Below are 21,724 nucleotides of genomic sequence, written 5' to 3'. Positions count from 1 at the left end.
CTGTGCTGTCAGGCACTGCTGCTGTTCCTGCTCTGAAAATACCGGGAGTGAGCTCATGACCTGCACTGGGCTCCGGGGGGAGCTCGGCACCGTCAGAGCGACCGTACCTGCCTGCCCTCCCAGAGGGATGTCATCCTTCTATTACGTAACTGCACACAAGGAAATTCTGGTGTCACATCGCTTCTCTTAATCAAAATGCAATTCATTTGTTTCTGAGGTTTCACAGTCAGCTGGAACAGGCACACCTCAAACACAGAAACTGCATTTTTTAGATTATTTCAGAGAGATGATGTGTCAGACCTTTATGTGAGACTTTCCCCTCTGCTTTTGGGAGGAGATCTCATGGTGGGAAAGCAGCCGTGTATGACAAGTCTTCTCCTGTTCTTTGTCATAGCACAGAGGTAAAATTATTACACAATCCTGTAAATCAGGTCATTCTATGCATGTTTAATCTGTGAAGGAGACAGAATATCTCCTTCTGTGTGAGAAGGAGATGTGTGCCTTTGATAAATTTGGAGTATTCTGAAAAACAGCTGGACATAGACCTAGGTTTGCTCAACTATTATGAAATTCATGTAGATTGAAGAGTTTTGTGTATAGTGATGATAATTCCTCTCTATAGACATGATTTTTCTTTGTGTGTGGCTGTATTTAATGTTTTATTTTGGATGACACTGGTATTGCTGTTCAGTTTGCAAGTACAATTAGGTAATGATATTTCAGCAGTGGATATGCACTTGAGGTATTTTTGCCAGAGCTGACTTGCTCTCTCAGGAACAGATTGCCAAGCTTTGCTGTTGGGACATTTTCACTGAGTCATTGCACCTGCTGGGATGACTACAGCAAGCTGACGTGCAGCATCTCTGCATGATGTGAAGGAGCAGCACCAAATTTTAGATGTGAAAAATGCACAGTAAGAAAATGCCTGTGGTTGGGATGATTGTGGGTGCAGCACATGTGGACTGCTGCAGAACACAGGTGCAGCTGGATCTGAGGTGAGGCTTCAGCAAGGCTTTATCATTAACCAGGCTGATAAGCATCCAGAAAATTTAATTAAGGCACACTGACCTTACAAGGGTAAGGTGGGAATGTGGTACCAGGTTAGGCCAGCACAGTGTTGCGTGATCTCAGCGCAGAGATGTTTTTCTTGCTGTGTCACCATTGGGAGTTTTAGTTTCATAAGCAGAGTATGCTGCTGCTCTCTGCAGACCTCTTCTTCTCCCCTGCTGCCAGGTGTGACAGCTGCAGTGGGTGCTGTGTGCTGTATTTCATGGAACAAGTGCAGGCTCTGGGTGTTCAGCGGGGGTGTTCACCTGCCGAGTCATGCAGAGCTTTTCCTTTCAAGGTGTGCTGCTGCTGCTGCTGCAGTGCTGGGAGTGGAAATCCTCTCCCTCTTCCTGCCAGGACTGTGTGCTGCTTCTGTTCAGATGCAGCTTCCTGGAATTGTATCAACTCCATCTGATTTTCCTGCATGCTCAGGCTTATTGTAGGCTGTGTGCCTTTCTTCCTCCCCCTCTGGTTTTGTTACATTGCTTTCAACTTTCTTTTTTCAAAACAGGATTTCTACAACTGGCCTGATGAATCCTTTGAAGAAATGGATAGTACGTTAGCTGTCCAGCAGGTATTGCTACTTACATGAAATGTTGTTAATGAGTGCAGTTTCCCAGGTTTTGTGTTCTGGTATATAAAACTGAACAGGGCTTGACATTTATCTGCTTAGGGTGTTGCTGCACAGCAGTGAATTTGCTAAGCACCTATGTATATTAACAAATTAATGGTTAATTTTGTTTGCAGAAATAACTTAAATTCCCATGTCTGGTTTAAACAAATCAGATTTAGGAAAATAGTGAGGGTTTCTCCGTTCTTTTACCTTTTTTAATTGAAGAAAGGCATTTTTCAGATCTGGCATTTTTAATACCATTTCCTTACCCTGCCCATCTACTTTTGAACTTTTTAGTCTGTCAATAATTTAAGTAAAAATTAAGCCCCTCCAAGATGTAATGTTCTATATATACTTCTTACTGTAATTACAACAAGATCTAGTTTTATTTCTACTCCCTCCCTAGTACATTCAACAAAACATAAGGGCAGACTGTTCCAACATTGATAAGATCCTTGAACCTCCCGAAGGCCAGGATGAAGGTGTATGGAAGTATGAACATTTAAGGTAAAAATCCATCTGTTGTTAATATTCTGTCTTGGTTCTAAATTTTGTTAATTGATGCTGGTAGTGAATCTATTTGAATGTGACACATCAAAACTAACTTAAATGAACTTGATTTTTCCACTGTTAAATATTGGTATTATTTTCTGCATTCCGTGTTACTTCTGAAGATTTATAATGTGCTCTGATCTTAATGTTTTTTTTAAAGAAACTATTTGTACCTCACTTCTTGAATAGGAAGATACAGTCGTGAATTTCCATAGCAGTTTCTCATAGTATTGTCAGTTCTCCATCTCCACTAATGGGTAATGTGATTTCCAGATGCTCCCAGTGATTTTCCTGAAACTAGCAGGCAAATAGGCAAGGACAGCTGGATGTTTTACAGTTCTTTTTCTGCTTGTAAGGAAACAAACCTTTTTGTCCACTTCTGTTTTTTAAGTTGCAGCACAATACTTCCACTAATGATATGTTAAACTCAGCCTTTGCTGTCAGTGAAGAATTAAAATATAATTGCTTAACTGAGTAAAAAAACCATCTGCTGGTATGAAGATCAGAGTGTCTCAGCTGTTCTTTATGAGATACTTGCAGTGAGGAAACAAATAGCTGATTTTGATGCTGCTGTGTTCAATTTCTTTTAGACAATTCTGCCTTGAGCTCAATGGACTAGCTGTCAAGCTTCAGGTAATTCTTTCCTTGAGACATTTTGTCAGGGAGGAGACTTTTTGTTTTGTGTAGATTGCAGAGCTTTCTTCTAAATATATACACACAGGGCTAAGCAGTGGTTGGAGGTTTTGTAATATTTTAAGGGCATATGGCAAATAACCCTTTTGGGGGGTGGACAGGGCAAGGAAGTGATTTGAAAAGATCAGCTCCTTTTTGCTGCTGGAGTTTTTTCTTAACTGAACAATTGTTTTAACAGAGTGAATGTCACCCTGACACATGTACTCAGATGACAGCAACTGAACAGTGGATTTTTCTTTGTGCAGCTCATAAAACTCCCAAAGAGGTATGGATGTATTTTGGAAAACTGACTCCAGTGATGCAGGATTTTTCTTTCACAGTTCATAGGTTCATGGGGAGCATGTCAGGGATGGCTTCTCTAGTCAAACTGAGAGCATATGTGGGTTAAGAATATCATTTGAGCTACTCTTCTTTACCATTCTGTAGTGTTTTACAGAGGAACAGGATGAGGTAAAAGGAACTGCTTTTTTACCTTAGTATTAGTAGCTTTGCACATTCCCCTTTTCTCTCTGGGTTGGTGTTGACCCTGCCCGAAACTCAAAGGAAAAGAGCTCTTTGTTTAACTGATAGAAGAGTCCATGCTGAGAATGGGCTCTCATCTTCAAACGTTGGCCTTGATCCACAGTGTAAACCTGACACTCCAAACGTGACTGCATGTGCTCGTTCTTAGGGCAGGTACTCCAAAACAGTGGTGGAATCATGCAGATGTTTCTAGTCAAGTGGGTTTATCAGCATGGCATTGGCTTGTCTTCCTCCATGTCCAGTTAGTTTAAACTTTGTTCAGATCTTCTGTTAAACCACTTGATACATTTTTTTTTGCCTTCACAAAGTCTTTGTTGCTTTTGGTTATGATGGTAGCGTAGTTTGTCATATTTATCTTTGTATTTCACCTTCCAGAATAAGGTATTGATTTTTTTTTTAACCTTATCTTTCCTGTCCTGTAAGGTCTTTCTTCTTGTTTTGTTCTGCTTTTACTTTCCTGAGATGTTTGGATTTAGCCAACTTCCCACTCTCTCCTTTAACCCCTGTCCCTAGTCAGCACCTTGGCATGTCTGGCAGCGTGGTCCTCAGCTGGACTGGAGAACTTCAGGCTTCTTTTTATCTCTGAGCATGCAGCATTCATCTCCTGTTTTCCATGGCAGTAGCCACCAAGTCATGGTCAAATAGGGGCTGATGGAACCTTGAACTGCTGAGAGAAATGTACAACTGACAAATCTTTTTCCTGAAACTGGTGAATGGACAATGGACAGACATTCTTTCTCTCAGTCTGGCTCAGTTCATCTTTTCTTCCTTTAGGTATACTTGATTGCAGAGCCAGGGATGGCTTGTTACACACTTAGTTACATGTATGATTTTAGTTTTCTTTGCCAAATCAAAAAGCACTGATAGATTTAGGTGCAGGTTTGGTTTCAGAGCCTGTAAAAGAACAAGTCTAGCAACTTGACTGTGTGGGAAACAAATGAGCTGTGAGGTAACATTCATCTTTCCTTTCAGTGTACTCCTAGCATGTATTTTTATTATACAGCTTTGCTCAAAGAGAGGCATAAAATTCACTACTCACGTGCATAATGGCATTGCCATAGTAACTTTTTCCTTAAGTAATCTTCATGGGTTGTGAAGCAGAGAAAAGAAATAACTCACTTAAGGAGGAAATAAGGAGCAAATGTATTTATACATATACATATATATATATATACACACACACACACACACATATATATAAACATATACACACACATATATTTATACCTTTAGATAAGCTATGTGAAACTTTTGGGAATAAAAATGACCAAAGAAGTTCAAAGCATCAGAAAATATAATAAAATGTTTATTTTTAAATAACTTCTGACAACATCATGCATGTGCTTACTCACTGTCTGTTTCTGTAGTGTCCTGCTATAGACTACACCAGGCACACACTTGATGGAGCTGCATGTCTTCTGAATAGCAATAAATATTTCCCCAGCAGGTAAAAACATTTTCTCTTGGGAGGAGGGAGGAGGCTGGAACTTAAGACAGTGACAAAGCCCAGGGAGAAGTGTAATGCATGTTTCATGTGCTACTGTAGCAACTATCAAAAATCCTGCAGCTCTTAGAATTCTGGCTTATTCAAATAGTTTGCCATTTACTGGAGCTAAGGAATGCATTTTAGGTAAAAACTGTTTTAGTGATACCTGTTAGTGGTATGGGGCTTCCATTGGAGTAGTGCCCACATAGACAAGAGAATGGCTTTTGGACAGATGCTGCACCTCAAATGCCTTCAACAGACCAGCACCAAAACCCTCCAGAAGCTAACACCAACCTACTGGGGGATGTGGCAGAAGACAGAGACAGGCAACTGAATAGGCAGGTCACATCAGAGAAAACTTGGAGAAGTCAAAATTGTGCTTCTCAAGGAATTCAGTATAGACAAGGAGGTGCAACTGAAAGTCTTTTTTCTTTGCCCATGAACCCTGGAAACCAGAGATCCAGCCTTTACCAGAATAACTGATGATGATTAATTACAGGCAGAACTTCTTTGTAGTCAGAGTACAGTTTGTAAATGTGGAGCTTGCACCAAACAAGTCTAAATTTCATATGCAGTTATACAGGATTGTTTTAACAATCAAAATTTATGTCAACATGTTCCTTAGTAGTCATTTCATTAGAGCAGTTGTGTAACCTTTCTCCTGCTGCTTACAGGGTTAGCATAAAGGAATCCTCTGTAGCCAAATTAGGATCAGTGTGCCGAAGGATTTACAGGATATTTTCACACGCTTACTTTCATCACCGGCAGATATTTGATGAATATGAAGTAAGTAGTTTGAAATTACATCTTGAAAGCAGGGTATTTACTGAAGTTACAGCTGTGATGGAGTTGTATAAAATATTTTAGTCCTACTACAAGCTCTATATTCAAATGAAGATTGATTACAGTAGATTCCAGTTCTGTAAGAACTGAAAAGGTATTATATATACACACAAAAATTCATTTATGTGATTAGTGTATTTACTTATGGTTTCCTTTCATTTAGATAAAAGGCCAGAATTAGAGGTTTTTCTACAGACAACTCAAATTCATCTTAAATACAAGAATCCTGAATGTATTCAAGCACTGAGTGCAGTTAGTACTGCTTACAAATATGTATCATCTCCTGTTTGTGTATGTTGTACAACAGTTAAGGAATTCTAATCGTGTGACTGTAAAGAATCAGAGTAATTGAGGGCAACTTGTGCACAACCAGTAACCTTTTTTTTTGTAATGGGAAAGTAGAAATTAATAGATAGAAAGGAGATAAGGGGTACAGCTAAATATAAAAGGGAACCTTTGCCAAATCCCACTGAAGGATTCTGGAACAAATGATTGTGCCCTGTTGTGTTGGAGATAGACAAGAATATATTTAAATATTTAAAAGTATGGTTCTGAAATTCCTCCTACATGCACTAAGTGCTGTTAAATTGAGCTGTGACTGAAGCCTCAATTTCAGTAGGTTTTAGTATTTGTAGTAACTATAAGCAACCAGTAAAGATATAGAAGAAGCAATGACTTTACTAATTAAGCTTAACTAAGACGTGTAAATGTAATGAGGCAATTACATAGACCAGGCTTTTTGTTCAGCATGTTCCTCATAATGGTTTAAAATAATCCTTCTGTACCTACTGTTTTCTTCCCTTTTTTCACCTCCAGAATGAAACTTTCTTGTGTCACCGGTTCACTAAGTTTGTGATGAAGTATAATCTGATGTCCAAGGATAACCTGATTGTACCAATTTTGGAAGAAGAAGTGCAAAATTCAGTGTCAGGGGAGAGTGAGGCATAATGGCAAGAGCAGTACAGAATCCTGTACTGAATATAAACAAAACATTAATTATGTACTGTATATATCACTTTAGAGACTTCAATCACGTATCTTCATAGCTTTGTTTAGTATACTTTTTGTATGCTGTGTGCATTGCCTTTTAATATGGGAAATACTTCTAAGTTATTCATGAGCTGTATATTCATCTATGTGGCACTCATGGTTTTTAAATAAAAGTAGTAGTATCTGTTTATAATGCCTGTTAATAAAAGAATTTACAGTTCTCTAAAAATGCTGCTAAACAATCATTGAATTACAATCCTGAAGATGTGTCTGATTGGGTGGGGCAAAAGTGAGATTCCACAGCAAGCCATTTTGTAATGTAGTAACTATATTAAGTCTTAGTTCAAAGATTATCACCTTAAATATATAATGCTGCAGGAAGCTTCTTGCAATGTAGCTTTTTCCTAATTTACCTTTTATTTTTTTTAATGGCTTTGAAGATTTACTTCTGGATATGCATATTGCTGTATGTGTATATCCAGATACTAACAGGATCTATAGTATTAACCAAAAGGACAATTTCACTATGGTATTGAACATATATATTCTTGATATATATCTGACACACTTTCTGGACTTTTCTTTTGTCAGCAGTGGAGGTTTGTGTACAGCAGGGGACAGGTGCTGTCCTGTTAAGGCAGACTTCTACTGTCCTCCAGTCCACAACCTCTCTAAAGAATACCTGTGCACATTTATGGCAACTGCTTACAGATTATACCTCAGCTGTTCATGTTACACTACATAACACACTGGCACAGTCTCTGCTTGTATTCCTAGTCAAAACATGCTACGTACCTGAAATGTCCAACCCGATTCTTTGCAAGAGTTAATTGTGTTTTCAACATACACTTGTTTCTCTTCATTGACCTTAACCATATTGACAGAAAGATTGGGATTCATGCTTCTGGTTCCCTATCAGTTTCCCTGTCTGTTTCAAGTTGTGTTTGCAGATTTGCAATAACTGACAATTTCCATGAGTGCTGCTTAATTGTGTTTTGTCTAGAAAGGTAGAATTAGATGTTTTAGAGATGCATATAAGAGAAATACTGCTAAGTGTACATGAATGCAGGGTCTAAAAGCAGTAGCAGTGTTCTTGAATGAATTTTGCTTTGCTGTTTAAGAAGTTAGCTTGTTTCTCTGAGGTTGACAGGAGCCCTCTTTATTTCTTTCAGCAGGTCAGAATGGGCTAGCTCAGCTAGTTTCAGTAATTTACACTTTGTTTTCTACATTACATTTACTTGGAAAGAAGGGAGTCCACATATTTTTACTAAGTGTTTTTTCATAATATACTAAACATGCCTTAAATTCTATTTTTCTTTATATGAATCAAGCACACCTCAAGCAACTGTTATCACCTGGATGTAAAGGGAATATGAACAATGAGAAAATTGAGAGACTAAGCTTAAGTACTTCAACAGCTGTGTTCTGCAGCAGCTTCTTGTCTCATGTTTATCATTGTATTTAACTGTCAGCAGGGTAATTGCATGAGATGTTGTCAGAGTGAAGTAGCTTTAGTTACTGTCTATACGCTTAGCTGTAACTTGCCCGTATAGACCAGGTTACCTGATTTTGATAGATACCTTGGAGTTTGTACTGCAGGTAGGAGGATGTTTTCTGGAAGTAGTAAAATGTATTTAGCTCGTTGCTGTCTGCTCTAGGACCATCCATGTGTGGCTCCTTTGTACAGTCACTCTGCATGTGTATATTGGCCATGGTGACTGGGACAGGCAAAAACATGGGACTGGTGTTGCTAATTACATTTCCTCTACAAAATTGAAGAAAATTATGTGGTGCTCAGGACTGCATTAAAATTTTAAACCTCTTCCTCATATGCTTTAAGAGTTTATCTTCAAAACAAAACTCTGGAAGTTTGAATCCTGTTTATTCTCATTCAGATTTGCACTGTAAAATTGACTTGCTATACTAAGCTGATTTTATATAAGGCCTAAGTGAGAAACTGCTTGTATCTTCCCTTGCTGTTGTTTACATGAGTACTGTGTACACACATGTGCCTGGATGGTACCATAAAACTTCAGTTAGCCTAAGCAAACCATTGATTTGTCTAATAAATATTAACAGGTTTAATTTAGACTTTACATCATAGGGAAACTGAGACTGTCTTTGAATTATATTGTAAAAAAAGGAAAAAATTAAACTGCTTCTTTATCCATACCACTATATTTTGACAAGTTATTCTCTTTTTTCATGTTGTCTGAGAACACAGCAACTATTTCCAACAGACTCTTGGGTGCTCCCCCATATCTGCTCCCAGGTGTGCTCAAGTCAGGTTGTCTTTCTTCTTCCCAAAGCAGAGAAATAAAATACTCATTAGGAACTTGCAAGTCAGACCTCAAATTTACACACTCCAAATCAGAACATGCTGGTTCCACAGCTAAAATATGGCAGGTCTAGAAGAGGCCCTCTAGACACAGAATAATCACATTTCTGACTGCATGTCACAAAGGCTGTAAGCAAAGACTCACTGTCACATTACTTCTTCCTTTGTCACTGGGGTTTTTCCTCACCTTTGGCTTAGCACATCTTCCAGCACATCAGCCATGGTGTTAAGCTGTCAAGACAGCAATCTCCATTTTTTTGCCTTCAAAATGTAAAGATACTAAAACCAGGGAAAACCTAATGAGTTTTTACTAGATGGCATTAACTCTATCAGGCTTTGCTGTTCAGACAAGACTGCAGAAAGGTAATTTTAACTTGAGGCAAGGTATACGTTGATCTAACCCAGTTAATATCAGTGTGAGAAACACTAAACTGGGAACTGATTTGCTAAGTACTTCTACTGGTAAGAACCTTCCTATAATGAACTACGGAAAAGATCTGAACCTATACAAAAAGAAAATATTTTACAGACCAAAAACAAGTGAAGCAGCCATTTATTGCAGTTGACCAAGTATGTAAATAAACTGTTCTGACAGTTATAAGCAAAGTACAAAATATTTAACTGTGGACAGTTTCTTCCTGTTTGTAAACATTAGAAAACTATTTCCTCTCCAAACAATTTAAGCATCAGAAAGTATAAACAGTCTTTTGCAGAGGTTCATGAACATGGCTGCCTTCTCCCTAATAGTTGCAGAGCATTTCTGTTGTCACAGTCAGGAAAGGGGTTTCCCTACTACATTTCAAACACAAGGGCTCCTGGCTGAAGCCTTGCTATTGACTACAAAAAGTGTACTTACTGTTTTTTTTCCAGAGAATTCTGATTTACAAAGCTGCTTTACTTAGTGGACTGTGCTGGTCACCACACCAGTAAAGGCAAAGCTTAGTGCTCTGGTTTGTGCCAGGCAGGTGATGAGGATCTGAAATCAAATCTCCCATACCCAAAATGTACCCTCCCTTTTTCACTCATCCAAGTAAGGTAAGAGTTGTCTCTCAGAATTTTTTACAAGGAACAAACCAGAAGATTTTCTATAACTTGTTTTACAAGCATTTTCAATTTTTTCAGTTTCAGCATCCAAGCCTTAGGAAGATGAGTGGTCAAGTGCATGAAGTCAGATAATTCTTGCACTGTCTTCACACAGGCTGAGCAAGCAACGTGCCCTGACTGCCAAAAGCATACAATTCAGATGAATATTTCTACAGCACAGGCAACTTTGATACTATGACATTAAAAAACCCAGCTGTCCTTAACAATCCAGGAATTGCTGAGTGGGTTCAGAGGAAACAATTCAGCATAGTTATACTGCATTAAAATGACAGAAAGGGATCCAGAGCTTTGCAGCATTGTTAACACCTGTGAGATTCATAAGCAAGGACCAAAGCACAGTCAAAAGTGAGGGCTATAACTGAAAAAGAATATGGCTTTGTTTCATTTTAAAAGAAGCCTTTCTTGCTGAAAGTGATGTTCTAGTGTACCTGTGGACATCCAGGGCATACTCAATTTCCACCCTAGTTCCAAAACAGTCTCTCCTGTGTACATCCTGTTAATTGTAAGGAGAATATTTCTCTTAGAAAGATACTATTTTATTTGAATTTTCTGCACTTTTCAACAGACGATATAGAAAGATCTCAGTTAGAAATGAAGTAATTTTTATCCAATTAGTGCATTCTAGAAAGAGTAACTGTATTAAATATACTACTTTATACTTTGTAACTTAAATACTTACAGCTCAGTTTTGGTTTAGGGCTCACTAATGTCAACTATCTTAAGCAAGGATCTTGGTTTATAAAAGGTTATTTCTTTGATATACTTTAAAAGCTCTAACTTGAACTATTCAGAACTGGAGTTCTGGACCATTTTTTGCCCATTTTACAGATTGGACTTGTATGGAGAATGACCAGTGGTTAAAATTACACACACACTCTTATTCTGGATAACTCATTAAAAATATTTCTAGAAGTAGAGCAACATATTCCAGGTTGCATGAGACCAGCTGTTGCTCCATTTTTAACGTGCTAGAGTTACTGGCGTCCTGCCAGAGACAGCTGTAACTTGTATTTCATATTTCTTGCCCATTTGTGTCCCATGGAGGAGATCCCTGCTGCCTGTGAGCATGACCAGTGCTCCCTGAGAAGTGCCACAAGAGAAAGCAGCACTTGGGCAGGCTCTGCAGGGACACCCAGCCCAGCAGAGGGATCTTCTTCCTTCACTGCCCCAGACAGGGAATGAACACAAGGCTCATGCCCCACATCCCTGACCTCAAGATGCTGGTGGGAAAGCTGGGAGAAGAGGCTTTGCCAGAGGGGTTCCTTACTGTACCTCCTGTTGGAGGTGGTCCCATCACTCCTCACAGCATGCAACGGGAAAAAGAAGTTGAAGCTTAATCTCCAGAGCTGTAATTTTTTTGGGAAGAAAACCTCCCAACCTGCTACAGTTAAGAGTTGTTCTTTCAAAGAAAAAATAAGCAAGCCTGCCAGTAAGAACTTTCTAAGTTGCTCAGGAAGCAGCTCCAAAGCAATATTATTTCAAGCTTCCCCTATGCTAATTATGTCAGTAGAATGGGTTTTCCCCCTACACCCCCTGCCCTATAAAATTATATTTTTTTTCTGCATGAATTAGTTTTGCTTACTGAAATAAGCAGCTATGTTCTTGCTGCACAGCTCTGAGACTGCAGCTGAACCTCCACTATCCTGGCCATCTCCTGGGGTGCTTATTTGAAGTCAGTTGTTGGTGTTCCAGTCACTGCACTAATCTGCCCACTGCATTTAGTGCCAGCATCTACCACTGTGGATTAAGCAGAGTCCACAGCAGCTGGGAGGATGCCATCCATGGGGAATGGGGTGTTGTAGGTAAATGATTAATGACATCTGTGTTTGCAGCACAGCACACAGGTAGCAAAATCCCTGGGTGATGTGTGTGCTGTACTGCAAACATTGAGAGTGGAGTTATGATTGCTCAGTTCTGACTTATTTTGACCAAATTATTTTACATTAGCTTAGAGATGATGAGCATTTATAATTTTTTTTTGCCTCTAGAACTAAACTAAAAATGTACATTGTAGTTATAATCACATTTACCTTCTGGAGATGCATTTTTATTCGGCTTCTCCTCTGTAAAATACACCTTCCAGACAGCAGCATAAAAGCAGTTGCTGTTTGTTCCTCTCCCCACAGCACCTTGCCAGCATTAATCTCCCTTAATGCAATTCCTCCCTATAGTAAGGATGGAAGCACAGCAACTTGATCCTTTCCTCTGAACATCAAGTCTGGTATTGGATGCAGCTCAATACACTTTATCCAGTGTGAGATACATTTAGCTGAGATATTTTATATAATGAAGTTTAGCCTACATCTTCCTCCTATGCACTAGCAGCATCACACTGCTCTCAATGCTTCCTAGGGAGCTTCTCAAACTACTTGTTTACAGACTGCAAGTTATCTTTCAGGGGATGAGCAGTTCTTAATTTCCACTCACAAGTACATTATGAACACATAAGTATAATACAAGTTATAAACTCCTGGCTTACATGTACAAGAAACCTTGTGAAAACCGCATAGGTGAAGTTATATTCCAGGAACAAGTTACCTACCTACAGCCTCCTGAGTTTTTCTGTCCATACCAAGTCTGAATGTAGCTTAAATTATTAACACTCTAGTGTAAGACTTGACACTTCTCTAGGCTTTTGAACTTAGGCAAGGCAAATAAAGTGAAAATTATATTAAAACTTAACAACAGCCAGACAGTTCATTTTCCCCCACCAATATTTACAACATCCTTAAAAAACCCCAAACAACAAAACAACCAAAGAAACCCAAAAGCATTCCTCCAGCTTGTGGAAAATTCTAAACATCCTCATTCCTGTCTCTCTCACACAATTCAAACTGTCACTGTTTTGCAGCTTTTACTTCCTTGCTTGTCAAAAGCATTAACAAGTTAGCAGAGCACCCAAGTAATATAGTTATACTATTAAAGACAGAAAAACAAATTATTTTGCAGTAGTATTATTACTACAGTAGAATTAACACAACATGGAAAATGACAAAAATACAAAAAAGAGTTTGGGAAGAGTCATAGGATTATACCAATGTATTTAAAGTAGTTTTTTTTTTAAAAAATCCATTTGTGTGATTTATGTACATGTCCATTTGATGCAGTTACTTACTTCTCACATGCATGTGACCTGAGTGACTCCATCCTCCTGGTCAAATTGTCCATCTTCCAGTTCCCTTAATACTCCATCACTGCTACTGAATCCTGGGAAGCCTCCATAATGGGAGGATCCCTCCTTAATCCAACATTGTTTAGAAGGAGATAGGTGAAACTCGTCAGGTGGCTGTCCAGTTTCTACAGGGCAGAAAGTAGCTGTGTCTGATCCAACACTTCTGCTGGACACCCTGCCTTTTTCTTCCCCAGTCATCTGTCTTAAGGATTTCCTCTGAAAAACAAGAGGATGTTGAAATGTTAGTTTATTTAGGGGAAAAATAACTGAGCCAAACACTTTGCAATGGATCCTGGATAAATTTGGTGTAGCTGCATTTTAATCATGACTGCAATTCTCAAGAAACAAGAGATTGCCAATATCTGAGGAGGCAATTACCATTCCCATGGTAAATCTATGCAGACAGAAGTCAGTGGCTGCTCTATACAACCCTTTGAAATGGGATCTGCAGAGTCCTTGCACAGGAGGAACTCAGGATTAATACAGTCTGATGTTAGTATTGGGACTGCCTGACGTCTTTGCTGTTGAAGTGGTGGTTGCCAATGTCAAAAAGAAAAGTAAGCACATCGTGATTTCTGCAAATGATAGACCTACCAGACTGGGCTAAGGGTTCTCTGAGGCACAACAATAAATAAAAGGTTTATCTCAGTTGAGCATCAGGAGCTACGTGAGTTCCTGAGAACTGTGATGGTGCAGCCCCTCCAGAGATAATGCAGTGCCCTGAGCCACACAGAGGAGCAGGGCCAGCAAGGCAGGAGTGCCCTGAGCCACCTGCCTGGAACCCTGCTCTCAGCACGGGCACAACTACACCAGGAGATGTCTGCCAGGGGACACTGCCCTGCCCACAGCAGGAGCACATGGAGCTGAGAGGGAATCCAGCCTCAGCACAGAGCTGCATTTCAGTGCATGAAGGACACAGTGCAGACACTTAAAAAAAAACCCCACAGACACTCCACAGACTCTTACTATGCTTCAGCAAGTTTGCGTCCCCCTTCTGTACATTGCTAAGCTTTTCCTCAAACCCTTTTGAAACAGTAAAAACAATGGCCTATGTGGCTAAAGGAAACATATTTAGGAAAGCTGTTACAGGGAACACTGGGAAATTAAACAAGGGGAAACAGCACTGCCTCAGGAGAAACAGAAGGAAATAAGTTTTGCCTGGATGCCACAGAAAGAGGATGGAAAAGTCTGCTTAAGGGAAATAAAGAAAAAGAGAAAAGAAAAAAACAACCCCCTCAAGCACTGCATGGTTTAATCTTGCATTTCATCCTCTGAACCCTTTCTTAGAAAAACAAATGGTATGTGACAAACAGAAAGTCCACAGAGACAGTACAGCCCTTGTAACCCAAGAAGCTTTTGTACTAGCACATAAATCATAAGCCAGGCCATAACTCACTACCCCACAAATGTATAAGAAGGCAGAGAGATGAGCTGTGAGGATATAACATACTCCATCCTCAGAAAAGAGACCCTGTGAGAGTAAGAGACTAAGTAATGGGGGATTAAAATTATGGTGAAAACCAATGTAATTGGCAAAACAGAAGGAAAATGTAACTCTGCTAAACGTTTCAGCTTCAGCCCAGTTACCTATTTAGCCCAAGCTAAATGACCTCAGCATAATGAAATTTCTGGTAGAGAAGCAAAACATTCACTGGTACTGAAAAAACCACATTTTGTTCAGATTTCAAACATAGGAATCTTGATGTAAATGGCTACAAATCAGCTATTTCTTGTTTACTTTGAGTATGTTTAATGTTTAAGTCAAACGTTTCCCATTCCAACAAAATAAAACAACAACTACAAAACACATTTTATTTGTATACCCAAGGCTGCTCATCACCCTACAAGAGGGTGAAAGAATTTAAACAGTGAGTACAATGCTTCCTATTTTTAATTTAAGCCATGTCTCAAAGATTCATCAGTTCCTCAGACTGAATGTTTTTACAGAACTGGTTTGTATTACATCTCTTGGCAGAATCCAACTTGTGACATACAGTTACACTGCCTTTTAAGAGGCACATAGTTATAAGTGACATTATGCCTTACCAAGGGAAAAAGTAGCAGGAATTCATGCCCTTATTATATACAGAGTATTAAAGAAGTAGAAAGCATCAGGAAAACCATCATTTTATGGCTGACATGATTTTGCTTTATATATTTACAATGTTGCTATCAAAAATTGTGGTCCAAAACATACTTTCAGAAATGAATTAGGAAAAGAAGTAAAGGCTACAAAGTCTGGCATGTGAGAGGAAGTCAGAAGGTTTTAAAGATAAAAGCTGGAGGTGCTTTTGACACAGTGGGTGGTTAGGGAAAAAATTCCACGGGCAGAATTTAGGAGATGGTATGAATGGAGAGAGATAAAGACACTGGCAAAGGAGACTACATAGAACTCTGAAGAGCAAAAAAGCAAAAGCTCCAATTCTGAAAATAAAGAAATAAATTATGGCATACAAGAACTATCTGGGAACTGAGACAGTGGCAGAGACAAAAACAAACAGGACTTGAAGTGCACATGTTGAAGGCAAGTTCTTCCAGGCACAGAAGTACTAATTATCAGGGGACACACTGAGAAGGAAGTTATGCTGGAGATAAGCAGAAGCCTGAAGAAGAACAAAAAAAGGAAGAGTATATTTTAGAAACACTAAACAAAGGAAAACACAGATGATGGCAACACACTGAACAGACAGTTAAAAAAACAGAGAAAGATCAAATAGAAATGCAAGAAAGTTGAAGACTTATGGAAGTATTCATACAAATAGAGAAACAAACAGCTAGGTATCACTGCCATATAATTATATGCCATGAATGAGTTTGTGAAGTTACCACTCCACTGCTGGACATGAGTGAAAACATTCATAGCTTTCCTAACTGCTTAAGGTTATCACAGGAAAGACATGTTGAATAGAGAAAGGCTGATCAGCCACTGAAAACAAGAAAGAACCAAAAATGGAAACCCATCACAGTGCATCAAAAGACCTGGCAAAGAAAAGCCCACCAGGAGTTCCCCCTTCTCTGGCCACAGCAGAATTTACTGCAGCAGTGTGCTGGTGCAGTAATTGTTGTGACACTGACTTTGAGCAGAATGTGGAGACTGCCAGTCACTTAATCCTCAAAGCACTTGATACAACCTCCACCCGAAAGGGACAAGGAGTTGTCGAGGTTCAGCTGCAAGAATTTTAAAGCCTATATCTCTGTCACACATTTTCATGCCCAACAACAACCCTTCACCCTGATAACCTGCAGGTTACTGTATCCCTTAGAGCATAGCTTAACACTCCTTTTTTCTAAAAATGTGAAAGTAGACCTTTTGAAGGTCAAAATAGTTTTCTGTTTCATGTGCAAGAGATGCACAATTTTGATCAGACTCCCAAGGAAATACAGCATAGCCAAACACATTCACCTGAGACACAGTAATTCCTTAGCACAAAACAGGTTTTTAGCCTGCTCATGCTTTTCTCTATGGCTTAAGAGATAACAGCTGAGGAAAAAAATAACATGTGATCCAGCTGCAAAAAACATCCACAAACCTGAACTTGTTTCCAGGGAAACCGTGTTCTGCCAGTTCTTTCCCCTGTTAATTTTCAAGTCTAGTTTGTTTCTGTATCTTACCATTATGTGAAGTACTATTTTTTTAATATTAATACCACAAAAATGTTACTCACCTCTGGTGTCTGGACAGCGGAACTCCACATAACAGGTCTCTGAAGAAAAATTACTTGCTTTGTGGCCAGATTTCCTTCACTAAAATTCAAAGAAAATAGTTCCCATGTTTTAAAGGCAGTAATCGTCACTAACATATTTGAAGTCAAATTTAGGGTGGGTGTAAGTTCACGAGTGAGAAGAGGACAGACTAGAGTATTATCCAGTTTATTAATTCCTCAATGGTTCTGTAATCATATTTTTTTAAAAATAGAAGAATAGGACTAGTTTAAGGTGATGCACATGAAAATATGGACAGACCAGTAACTTGTATTACCATGACTGGAGTTATTTAACATGTGTGCTCTTGGAAGTTTAAATATCAGAGCTCCTGCTTTTAATCCAAGTCTGCACATTTACATCTGAATCAAACCTTCACAAGTCTTTTAAACTTAACCTTCACTGTTAAATATACAGCAACATATTACTACCTATTAGTATCACAACAACCAGGCCCAATCTTAACAGATCCACAGCTTCAGCAAATCTCTCAATACTTTGTGGTATGAAACTTCATTACTGCTAAATAAAAGTTGTAAAATGTCATCGAAGTGACACAACAGGATAAGCTTGCTGCCTCACCACCTATGGATAAAGGGCTTCAGCTCAGTTTTAATAAGCTTTGCACTAAGAATGAGATGAATGACACCAGGTGTTTTGTACGAGGGAGGTACCAGCATAGGCAGAACAAGAGAATATTTTGGTAAGAAAAATAAAGAAGAGAGAAAAAAAAGAAGAGCAACTTCAGTCCTGGAACTTTTACAGATGCTAATACTGTTATGGTAGACAAAGCAAAGGTGTTGGGTTTTTTCCCAAAAGGGAATTCTTGTAGAAAGATAAACACGACATGTGAAGTTGCTCCCCAGACCAGATATTACTGGTATGATATTTCACAAGCATTACACCCCCTTGGTAGTGGTGATAAATAGACCCTCTTTAAGTTTTAATGTATTTCCATCACCTTTCCACCAGAAATACATGTCACCACATTGATAGGATATGTAATACAAACCCCAACTCCATGTCACTGAAAGTGAAACAATTTCAGGAGAAGAACTCCAGAGTAAGAAGATCTTAAAAATTCCTGTTTTCTTCTAAATATCAGATACTACATTTTATAAGCTCTTCTCCCCCCAGCTGCTTTTGGCCAGTATTCAATAAGATATAAAGGTAAAACACTGAAAGGTAAAACACTGAAAGGTAAAACACTGAAATTGTCTGGCCAAAGGGTGACTACATATTTAATAGTTCACTAAGTAAGAGTAGCAAAACAAACACCAAAGAGATGGCAGTTCATTTGAACTATTTATGATTCTACCTATTCTATCAACCATAAAACTGTGTTATTATGTATAACATTTCTAAGAACTACTAAAACAATGTAAGCTTTTACTTCAGTATGGATATGTCACAAGGCCAACCACCACACACATGAAGTCAAGGCAACTGGTGCATGTTTCACAACTGAAAATTATTTTGTATTTAACATCAGGGACTTGCTCCAAGAAAAACCAGGGATTAGAACTGTTCCTATGAGCTCAGAAGGGCCTGTCAACAGCCTGTCCCAGTAAAGCTTCTGGAAGTAAGCTCTGAGAAAGTACACAAACCAGTACTATTCTCAGCATAAACAGCCACTCAGATCTATAGTTAGTGATGATGGATTTGTGATTCTGTTTGGCCCCTCACAATCTTTTTTTCAGTCTGGCTCAACTCAGGTCACGGCATATCTTTGCATGGCTTCCTTGGATGAGAACAGAGAACTCAAACTCCAGCTTGTGGGAAAAACAAAAATGCAGGAGAACAAATTCATTCGTTTCCTTAAGCCTAACAAAGTTTCCTGTTCCAAGAGTCCCTACCTCACTATTTGCATTCATTAAAAGAAAGTGTTTAGATTTTATGTCATTACAAGGAAATCTGCAATCCTACAACCTTATTCCACTTGGCTAGGTATTTCTCTGTGCCTCAGTTATGTCTCTTTTGATCAATTGAAAAATGTCTCTTCCAAGCAACAAGGCTGAGCACAGTCTCTGGCATGGGGAAGAGCCTAAGGCTTATTTTGTAACAGTGTCTGCATTCCTTCAGAGAAAAGAAAAAAACCCAAACACTGAGCTACAGCTTGTACAAATTCTACTAGAACAGAAAAAGGACATGATGGTGAGTAGACAAGAAGTAAATTAACAAATTTCTAAGTCTGACCTTATTAAAATGCCGCACACGACAATGCAGCTATGAGCTTAATTCACAAAGAACTCAAAGACAGTGGGATTTCCACAGAATTTAAATGAGAAAAAGTGCTCAGAGCAAGGGAAGCTCCACAGTTTCTCTCACATTTCTACATTCCCTCTTTGCCTCATAAGTGGGGGCATTTTGAAAATACAGATTAAGTGGTGAGCCAGGATAAATGCATAACCATAAAGTCAGTGTTTCTGCAGTGCATTGCCCATAGCCTGCCCTGGCCATTTCAGGGACTACAGTAATCAGGGAAGGGAAATAAAGGTCACTGCAGAGTAAGGCTGCTGAAGCCTTTTTCCTGTCTCTTCTTCTAAGAGTGGTGAAGAGCAACAGAGACTCTTTTGTTGAAACACCAGCAATTTGTTTGTCTGCTTATGCTGTATGGGCAAAACTGTGTCCTCTTACACGTCTATATTTAAGTCCTCCAAAACACCATGAAGCTACAAGCTCACTAGTACGGCCAATGGCTCTGGTTTTTAGAGATCCATTTTTTTAATGCATGAATATTTGATGTAAAAAACATTTAGAAGAGATGTTAGACAAGATTTTCTGAAAATGACCAAAGGCAATAAGATAAATTATTTAATTATTTTCATGTATGCAGGTGTGGTTTTTTGTAGTCTTTTATTTTTTGTTTTGCATTTTCATTTCTCAAAAAATATAACTTTGCACTCCTTTGAACCTGAGTAGCATCTAGACTTTCAGTTTGGAGACAGACACCAGCCTGGGACACTAAGTGTCCTGGTTTAAAGGTTCTATTAAATGTAAAATTTAAAAAGCCTTAAAAGTAATTCTAGTTTTCAACCACAAACATGTATGGACTTCTACAAACTCATGGTACTACTATACTAAAAACTGCAGTAATAGTAATTTACAAATGAACATTCACAAAAGATCTGACATGAGGGAAAGTCTTACAGTAAAATAGGAGAAAAGGAAGACAGACTAGAGGAAAATACTACAGTGAGTAAAAATGGAGATAATAAGTAAGATTTTCTTTAAATGCTATGCACAAATTCTATTTTAAAAGTAAGCATGAAAACATAATTTTGTCAGATCATTCCAAGTTGTTGCTTATTTAGCTTCTTCACTGTTTCTGAAACCTCTTAATATTCAGGCTGGGTTTTGAGGTCAGAGTTTTGAGTCTGGAGAAAAAAACAGCTGCTGAGCAGCATAAAGTGTCCTTCTTTATTAGGACTTTTGCATTCCTCGGATAACCCACCACCACCACAGTAATGGCATCTTTCATAGCAGACACACAGTAACCATGCAGGAATTTCTTCTCCTCTTTAAATACCAACATCAATGCCTAAAAATAGTAGTTATCAATCACTACTCAGCCTATCAGAACAGGAAGACATTCATTTTCTGATTCTCATGAATTCTCAATCCCTAATTAGGAATTCTTGTTCATAAGCTTTTTTCCTTTTTTAAAAGCAAACTGAATTGCTGTATATGAGATATACTACAGGCACACAAAGCATGATTCATCCAATTTCTTCCAAGAGTAACTCACAAGCTACAATGGGATAACAAGCATTAGACAATTCATACAAAGTCCTACTCCACCATTTAGGCCAGAAAACAAATGGTTTTTATTAGGCTGAGTTACTCTGGTGTGGATACAAAATGAATCCAGTTTCAGATTTGGCCAGGATACAATTCCTTTAGCATGGGCACTGCTGTTAATGTTTCACATCTGGGATACAGCACTGCTTGAGACCTAAATACCTTCCTGGTACATTCTCACTGATTTCAGGAACAGCCCCAGACTGATCAATCTGTTAATGCTTCCCACAGCACTGCATCCTAATTTTTTTTTCCCCTTACAGCTCTTTGTCTCTTAGCTGGCCCTGCCTTAGCTGTGTGATCTCTGAGGTACAAACCAGCACCATTTGATGTCAGCACAGGCTGACACTCCCAGAGTGTCACTGAGCAGCTGCTCAGGACATTCCTGACCCTGCTGTCCAAACCCTGTGGGGATGGGTTCAGTTACATGGCTTGTGGGACACAAAAGGTTGGAAGTTAAAAATTCTCTCATTCTATGACTCAGAACACACCATGACTACTAAAATCTCCCTGCCATTCTTCAAAGATTATACCCAGATTCTGAAGACTTACTCTCAAGCCCCAAGATCTGGCCAAAATTTCAGCTGTTTATGAAAAGCTGGCCTGGTAGTTCATATAGTCTGTAAGTCACCATGTTCAAAGCTAATACACTTAGACTACAAAATTATTGAAGAAATTAAGGATAACCATTTGTTTCGTATTCTGGAAACCACTCCTTCCAGAGGAAAGCAAAACAGAGACTCTCAAACAAAATAAGCTACAGAACATGCCATAAACCACAACTACTTTTGTCTTTGCATTTAACCAGTTGGTAAAAGTCAACTATCAGAAAAAACACTGCCAAAAAACCCAACACCTATT

The 21,724-nt window shown here is 38.8% G+C and overlaps 2 protein-coding genes across 3 annotated transcripts in view; one reads left to right on the top strand and one right to left on the bottom strand.

Annotated features, from left to right (window-relative positions):
• The first annotated feature begins 1,483 nt into the window (after nt 1-1,483).
• On the top strand, nt 1,484-8,924 carry LOC102033476 (MOB-like protein phocein). The gene is made up of 7 exons (XM_005415955.2): nt 1,484-1,621; nt 2,067-2,167; nt 2,803-2,845; nt 3,084-3,170; nt 4,795-4,874; nt 5,588-5,699; nt 6,573-8,924. Exons 1-7 carry the CDS (start codon nt 1,595-1,597, stop codon nt 6,702-6,704), a joined length of 582 nt encoding a protein of 193 aa, XP_005416012.1. The 5' UTR covers nt 1,484-1,594; the 3' UTR covers nt 6,705-8,924.
• Nucleotides 8,925-9,619: 695 nt separating this feature from the next.
• Nucleotides 9,620-21,724, bottom strand: part of RFTN2 (raftlin family member 2) — a 29,731-nt gene continuing 17,626 nt past the window's right edge. For both annotated transcript variants that reach the window (XM_031057084.1, XM_005415953.2), the window contains exons 9-10: nt 17,026-17,104; nt 9,620-13,576 (exon numbers count right to left, since the gene is read on the bottom strand). In XM_031057084.1, the coding sequence (XP_030912944.1) occupies nt 13,307-13,576; nt 17,026-17,104 (349 nt within the window). In that variant the 3' untranslated portion in view covers nt 9,620-13,306. The remainder of the gene's footprint in view (nt 13,577-17,025; nt 17,105-21,724) is intronic.

This window comes from Geospiza fortis, unplaced genomic scaffold (assembly GCF_000277835.1).
Source record: "Geospiza fortis unplaced genomic scaffold, GeoFor_1.0 scaffold112, whole genome shotgun sequence".
Lineage (NCBI taxonomy): Eukaryota > Metazoa > Chordata > Aves > Passeriformes > Thraupidae > Geospiza > Geospiza fortis.
This window is presented reverse-complemented; position numbering and strand designations above follow the sequence as displayed.

Excerpts from the sequence above, each read along its gene's own strand:
- LOC102033476 (XM_005415955.2), top strand. The coding sequence starts at position 1,595 with ATGGATAGTACGTTAGCTGTCCAGCAG. Across the intron at positions 2,846-3,083 it reads GACTAGCTGTCAAGCTTCAG|AGTGAATGTCACCCTGACAC; the intron begins GTAATTCTTTCC and ends TTGTTTTAACAG. Across the intron at positions 5,700-6,572 it reads AGATATTTGATGAATATGAA|AATGAAACTTTCTTGTGTCA; the intron begins GTAAGTAGTTTG and ends TTTCACCTCCAG.